At 39.8% G+C, this 7,716-nt stretch overlaps 1 protein-coding gene across 1 annotated transcript in view; it reads right to left on the bottom strand.

Moving 5' to 3' along the window:
* The window catches only part of KCTD3 (potassium channel tetramerization domain containing 3), a 53,710-nt gene extending 51,538 nt beyond the window's left edge, over positions 1 to 2,172 (bottom strand). The window contains exon 1 of the mRNA XM_012781748.3: positions 1,957 to 2,172. Within this exon, the coding sequence (XP_012637202.1) occupies positions 1,957 to 2,039 (83 nt within the window). The 5' untranslated portion in view covers positions 2,040 to 2,172. The remainder of the gene's footprint in view (positions 1 to 1,956) is intronic.
* Between the last annotated feature and the right edge of the window lie 5,544 nt (positions 2,173 to 7,716).

The following is a 7,716-nucleotide window of genomic DNA, read 5'->3' on the forward strand; positions in this document are numbered from 1 at the left end:
TAACAAATCACATCAGGATTTTTTTTTTTGGTCTTATAATGACTTAAGTGACTGTTACTCTCTGTACAAAATGTAGAGGACTTTCACAGATCTCTTCTAGCTCTAAAATGCTGCACAAGGGTATGGTTCAAAGCAAATCTAAAAAATATTTTTAGAATACCTAGAGTCAGATGCTGTTTTCCACAGGCCACATCATTACTATTTATTTTATACAATTTTTTATGCTAATATTTCTAAAGTTTGATATTTTTAACTTTTTCATTTCTAATAAATTTCATCTGTCTTAATTTCTAAAACCAGTAATATTATCTTATTTTGCATTCTTTGCTAAATCACTCATAAAAATTTAGAACCTGATAAAATCGAGTTCCAGAAACAACACAAGCACAGGGTAAAATGTTTACAGTGCTATGATAACTGCCTTACACACTCTGAAATTTTAAACTGAATTCTGCAGACATTAACAAGACTTCACTCAGCCTTAAGCAATCCATTTTCAATACACAGTAAATAACAATACTGTTTAATTTTTATTATAATACTACGTCTTTTTGAATGTGTGAAAAGCAATATATCAACAATCAACAGCAATTAGAAACCAGTGTAGGGATTTTAAATAATGCTGCTACTCTTTAGTATTAACACACACTGAAGGCCTACTCTTACAGGGTATTCCGTTTTTGCAACCATAAATTACCAAACCTGCAATATTTTCACATGATTTTAGAGAAAACTCCGTTTCTTAAATCAGAAGATACAAAATCTTCTCCATAAGACTGGTATCCATTATAATCAAAAATATACTGCAATTCTCAAAAGTTTTGCTTTGGGGTGATAAGAAAAAGAAAGAGCTGACAAAGAACATAGTGTTACTGGTTTTTGTGCAGTGTTACTGTTTTTTGTGTTGCATTCTCTAATACACTTAGAAAGCTATTAAATGTTTAGGATTAAAGCATTAAGATATACATTTTTTTAATCACTATGGTTCAGAGTTGCCAGTTTTCATTTTTAAAAATACTGGTTGCAATCGTTCATGTTCTCAAGCACAGCAAAATACACTATATTCCAAAGCAATTATTTATTCATTGTTTGACTCCTACCAAGCCTAAAACTCAACTACCCCTTCTTTTAATCAGAGTTAGCAAACTCCCTTTTCTGAATGGAGTGACTCATAAGTTATGGGAAATCCACAAAAACTACTATTTCCCCCTCAACAAGCTTAATAATAGGCACAGAGAGGGAGTGGAAGGCCAGAGAGAGGATAGACAGAGAAGAGCTTTCAGTCTGTTTACTCCGAGCACGCCATGCTGAGCCAACATCCAAAGCTTCTTAGAACCAACTGTTCCAGCTGCACTTTCTGGACACACTGCCCTAAAAAGTTGAACAGACCTGTCAAACCCATGCACCTAGAAATTCTTAAAATAAATAACAATGTACTGCAAATCTGCTGTGCTCCCACCCTGGAAATTCTTCGAATTACAAATCCCCGAATTAGGCATGGAGAGGAATGCTGTTGTTTCCTGCAAGTCGACACCTGGTTGACCAACGAGAGAGGGAGGCAGGTTCATCCGCAACAGCCAAACCACAAGGCCAGGCTTCTAGAAAACAAATTCCTCAAATACACTCTCATATTAGGGCAGGTTCTAAATGTTTCCTCTTGGCCTGACACCTTAGAAACGGGAGGGACAAAGGTCGGCATTCTAGGGAGGCTGCAACTCGGCCACTTGGGCCAGGCGCCGGCCGACTCCAGGAGGGCCTCCGCCTCCCTCCCCGGAGCAGACGCTTCGGCGGCTCGAGGTCCGCCCTACGTTCTTCCCGCCTGGTGGGCCCTTGGCTTTCCCCTCCGGCCTGGGCTCCCACGGCCGCCCTCGCTCCCGCGACGCCGGGTCCCCGCCGCGCCGCTGGAGCCCGCCCGCCCGCGGCATCCCAGTCCCGAGCCTCCTCGCGCCGGCTCACCTGGTCCCCCCCACGTTCAGCTGGACGATCTCGCCGCTGCCGGCCGCCGCCGCGGCGAAGCTGCCGCAGTGCCCTCCCGCCATCTCCGGCGGCTCCGGGCGCGCTCGCCGCCCTCCTTCTCCGGCCCGGGCCGCCGGGCCCACAAGACCCGAGGCCAGAGCCTGAGGCGGCGGCGGCGGCGGCGTTTGCAGGGCCGCTGGGCCGGCGGGGCGGCGGCGGAGGCCAGAGGGCGGGAGGTGCGCGGCGCCTCCCCCACCTTCCCAGAGGCCGGGCAGGGCTCGCCCGCGGCCGCCTCACGCCGTCCGCTCCTGCAACGCGCGAGGGCGGCCGGCTCCCCGCTCTCGTGGCCTGCACGCCGCCCGGCAGCCCGGGGCTCCCCTCAGCCGCTCGGCTACCACCGTCGCCGCCGCCGCCACGGCGGCCGCCGCAGCCGCAGCCTGCCCGGGAGGAGGGGTCACCGTTCGGGACAAAATACCGCAGCGCTCACGCTTCGCCCAACGCCGCCGCCGGAGAAAAGGAGGAGGAGGAGGCGGCGAAGGCGAAGGCGGAGGAAGGAACGGCTGGGGAGGAGCTTCCCAACCCTGCCGGGCTGGCTCAAAGGGAGGGTAGGGGAATGTGCTCTTGGCCGGGCGCCTGCCCCGAAGGGATTGCACTTCTTCCCAACTCCCCACGCAATCCCAGCCCCTTTGCCTTATATACATTTAAGGTTTGTAGCACCTGGAGGCCGACTTGCATCGAAGGGCCTATCTGGGCAAACTATCCTAAGCATCTTTATGGTGCACGTTCTCCTCATGGATTGGGAAGAGCAAAACTTTTCCCAGAGGTAGTAAAAGGTGATGCCTAAATGCAAATAGTGCAAATGCAATGAAAATTTGGGGATTTAAAAATCTTAGAATGCTTACCTCGGAAAACTCGGTACCTGACCCTCTTCAATTTCATACCTACTCTCGTAAGCATTTTTCTTTTGTTAAGCAGGGAGGAAACAAGACGACAAAAACAAAAATTTTCTAAACTGTACCTAGAAATTTGTTGTAGTACCCAACAAATCATTTCTGGAGTATAGTAAGCACTTAGCTAATGTTAGACACACAAATGCACAATTTTATTTGTTTATTTATTTTTTCATTAAACAGTATGTACTGGAACCCAAAATCTTTAGTGGCTACTAAAATACATTTTTCAAATTATAATACTATAATACCTGTTGCCCTGCTAGCTAACAAAAGCTAAAAAAGGCAGTGCATCGTTTCAGAGGCCATTAGTTTGTGGTACTAATAAAGTCTTAGCATAAATTGTATTGTATTTATTATAGCTTTAGCATAATAATTTAAATTTACAATCTATGTGATGTTAAGTTTTTATTCTCATTGTCATAATAATTTTTCCAAAAAAAAAAAAAAAACTTTGGCAAACATATCAGCGATACGATGTCCTTTATATAGATTTGACTTAAAATAGGATAATAGCACTAATAGATGCCAGAAAAATATAATTTACCCCAGCTAATGAGGATGAAATTAATAATAATAATAGCTGATTTGTGTTTATTGTGGGCTTATATGCCAGGTGGTTTAGATATTTTTCTGTCACTTTTTCCTTCACAATTATTATCACTATTTCAAAAATAGAAAACTGGGGCTTCAAATGATCAGAAAACTTGCTCAAAATTATTGAGCTGGCAAGTGGCATAGTAGGACTTTGAAGGCAAGCAATTTGAATCCACAGCTGCTGTTAACTACGTTTAACACTGGATTGTACCTCCTGTCTTCACTTCATACTGGGAAGATTATGGTAGCAGCAAACTGAGAATCCTTCGTACTTTAAACAGTGTTAGCTGCCTTTGTCCTAACCCATGATATCTGGTTCTGTTGGATTTGAAACTTTGCTTTCAAATTTGCAGTATAGATACAGGTGTTTAAAAGGCCATTCAGTTTTCCCTAGTACCATACCTTGGAAGAATGTCAAAGAACACTTGATAACAGCTTTTGAATTCACAAAGTGTCTTGGAATTAAAATAAGGCCTTATAAATAAAATTATTTATGAAAGAGTCATATCTTGCCTGAAATAAATAAATGAAACTATACTTATGTCATTCCATAGTACTTATTTTTTTTTCTTTTCCTTTTTATTTCAGCATATTACGAGGGTACAAATGTTTAGGTTACATATATTGCCTTTGCCCCACCCGAGTCAGAGCTTCAAGTGTGTCCCTCCCCCAGACGGTGCACACCGCACCCATTAAGTGTATGTACACCCATCCCCTCCTCCCCTCTCCCATCTACCCAACACCTGATGAATGTTACTACTATATGTGCACTTAAGTGTTGATCAGTTGATACGAGTTTGATGGAGAGTGCATGTAGTGCTTGTTTTTTCCATTATTTTTTACACAATAATTATTAACTATTAGTGACAATATAATCTGCTCAGATTCCCAGGTTCATGCTGGAAATAGAGCTTTACATTACTAGTAAGAGCTGTTTCAATTCTCCTTTCTTCATCTTCTTGTTTTCATATGGCCCACATGCCAAATCTGGCTCACCACCTGTTTTTGTAAATAAAGTTTTATGTGAACACAGTTTTCTTGAAATACAGCCACACAGATTTGTTATGGTAGCTTTTGCACTACAGTGGCAAAGATGGGTAGTCACTACAGAGACCATGCGGCTTGTGAAAGAATGAAATATTTACTATCTGGCCTCTTACAGAAAAAGTTTGTTGAACTAGGCCATGCAGGAGCTTTGAAATAAACGTTTTCCTTTACATTCAATCAATTTCTTAGGCAGGTCCTTCTCACATTGTCTCCATAACTAGAAAGGTGGCAATATAATTCTCTTACCTTGTCAAGAGAAAACATTCATGGGTGAGGTTATTTCCTCATTTATCTCTTATTTTGTGCTACATTACCTTGGTTTCTACCAAACCTGGCCACTGACCTTTAAAGACAGAAGGTTCCATAGTGATTAAAATATCCAGTAGTTTTATCTGTGTGAGGGGGAAATAAACTCATTATCAGCATTATTGAAGGGACTAGTGCTCCATTAGAGTCATTATTCAGTTAACTATTCAATTAGAGATTTGTTATGTTTCCAAGCTGATTTCCAGCCACAGCCAACTTCTGGGCAGGTGGCCACAATCTGCTTTCTATCATACTCAGACAGTTGTTTTAGCAACATATCATCTTGATTTATGGTCGCATAGGGTGCAAAGGCTCTGCTGTTCAGCATCATCTCCCTTATCCCATTTATTGGCAGCAATTTTCTCATGCCATCTGAAAAATAACCAGGTGGTAAGTATGGTCTGGGCACTGTGAGCATAGTAATGGCTGTAATCGATTACATGCAAACTGAATCATTAGGGATGCTGTGTCTCCTTTTTTTCTCCAGATTATGCAAGTAGAGTCTTTAGGTAGAGCTTGTAGAACATGGGAAATACAATTTTTATTCTCTGAAGAAAACAAGTCCCAAAGTTTCTAGCAACACTGGCCATAGTCAACCCCAAATCTTGATCATAATCTAGATAAGCCAAACTGACAGGCAATTAACTGATCCAAACTTTTGGCCATTTCTTTGGAATAGTGATTTTTAGTACAAGATAGGAACATTTTTCCAGTTCTATCATTTTCATTCTTTGGAGGATAAAGTATGAGAATATTGCAGTCATTGATTAAATTATTACAGAGTACTTCAGTAGTCATCCAGTTTATATCTTTAAATTGACACAAATAAATCATATAAAGTGTTTAATAAAACCAAGAAAAGTAAGGAGAAAAAGGGAAAAAAAGAAACAAATAAAAAACAACGAAACAGTTATAGAAAACAATTTGCTAGAAAACACCTTGCAAAACAGTAGGGTTAATTCTAACCATATCAATACTTATATTAACTATAAATGGCCTAAATATCCCAATTAAAAGGCAGAGATTGTCAGATTATATGTATGGTATCTATAAAAAGCCTACCTTAAAAAATACACAGATAAGATCAAAATAAAAAGATAAAAAAGAAATACCACTATTTTCAGTTAATATTTTATTGCCTTTTAGCTCCAAATCCATACTTTTTTTTTTTTGGTATCATTTGTGAAAATAGACCTGAACTCTTAATATATGTATTTTTGCCAGCCGTCATAATGTTAAGTTTTGCCAATAGAGGGCAGGAGGAAGAGGCAGATTCCTGGAGAGCTCAACTTTTTTTTCCCCCTGCACTTGTCAGCTAGTGCAATTTCTATAGTAAGGAGTACCTGCAGAGTGCAGTTTTCTGCAGTATTTGAGTATTCCAGGGGCTTTCTTGATATGGGCAACAATGTACCTATTTATGGAGTACATGTAATATTTTGATACAAGCATACAATGTGTAATGATTAAATCAGAGGAATTTGGTTATTCATCTGATGCCTCTCTTTTTTGGTCTAGAGCAGTGGTTGGTATTCTTATTTATAGTGTAACGTAAACATCTAATCAAAGTCTTGTGATAGCCAGGTACACAGCTCCTGAGTAAGGAAAAAGGAGGTCTTTTAAAATTAAATGAAATGCTTTATAGAACCCATATTTCACAGGGAGGTAAAGGAATTAGTGCCAAAGTAAGAACTGCCAAGAGCTTCATGGCTACCACATTTCAGAGTAAACTTTCTGAATTTTCTTTGCTTTTAGAAAAACCTGATTTCTTATTTGAGAGAATAAAAGACCTAAATAGGTCTTAAAAGCAGTTTGGTGGATGTTTTGATGGATTAAGTTTAAGCAAATCAGAAACATATGTCGAATTTTCCTTAAAATGCATGTGAGTACCACAGTAGCCCAGTGTCATAAATCTGGAAACTGTTTATTGACCTCTAAGAATAAATAATATAAATCACTAATCACAACAAGCAACACACAAGCAACTTTCTCATGAATATATCATGCACACGCTTGGCACGTGTACACACACACATCTGTACATAGAAATGGCTTCTTGACCCTATAATGAAATGATGTATCATCACCACCTTCAGCCAAAATATATTTTTAAGAAATCCTGTCTGACATTAGAGTTGTGAACCACATTAAACTGACACCTTGAAAATAAATAAATTGAACATTTTGAGAACCTTTAGTCTTAAAAACAATACAGTATTGAATTTTTATAAACTTAAATTTGTCACCAGTGTGCAATGTATAGACTTCAGAAACTGTGCTCTCATCTCAGCTTCTTAGAATTACATGCTATATATTTGACAATATCAGCAGTGTCAGCAATGTATAGTGATGAAATGAAAGAGTAAAGATGATCTCCATTCTTGTGCTTTTACATACATCTAAACAATATACTTATTTAAAGAAATAAATTGCTTTGCCAATAAAATTTCATTAAATTTGGGATCATCACTACTAGAAAAAAATTCACATTACTTTCCCTCAGATAAAGGCATAAAGTTTACCAAAGAAGATTATGGGGACTAATTTTGGATTCTAATTCTGACAGTGCCATTCACTTGCTTTGTAATCAAGTTTCTCTAACTTTCTGAGTCTCAACTTCTTCTAAATAAAAGAATGCTAAAAAAATATGTCACTCTATATGCCAATGTGGTTGTACGATAAAATTTATTCACTCAAAATTATTTATAGGTCATCTACTCTACATAGAACACTTAGAAGCTAAGGAAAAACAAGAACAGTCCCTGATCTCAGGAGGTTTACAGACCACATGGGAGAATAAACAAGTTAACAAACAATCCTGTTAGCGTAAGATACTATGAGAACCCATGAGGATTCACACAAA

Source organism: Microcebus murinus, chromosome 23 (assembly GCF_040939455.1).
Source record: "Microcebus murinus isolate Inina chromosome 23, M.murinus_Inina_mat1.0, whole genome shotgun sequence".
NCBI classification, from domain to species: domain Eukaryota; kingdom Metazoa; phylum Chordata; class Mammalia; order Primates; family Cheirogaleidae; genus Microcebus; species Microcebus murinus.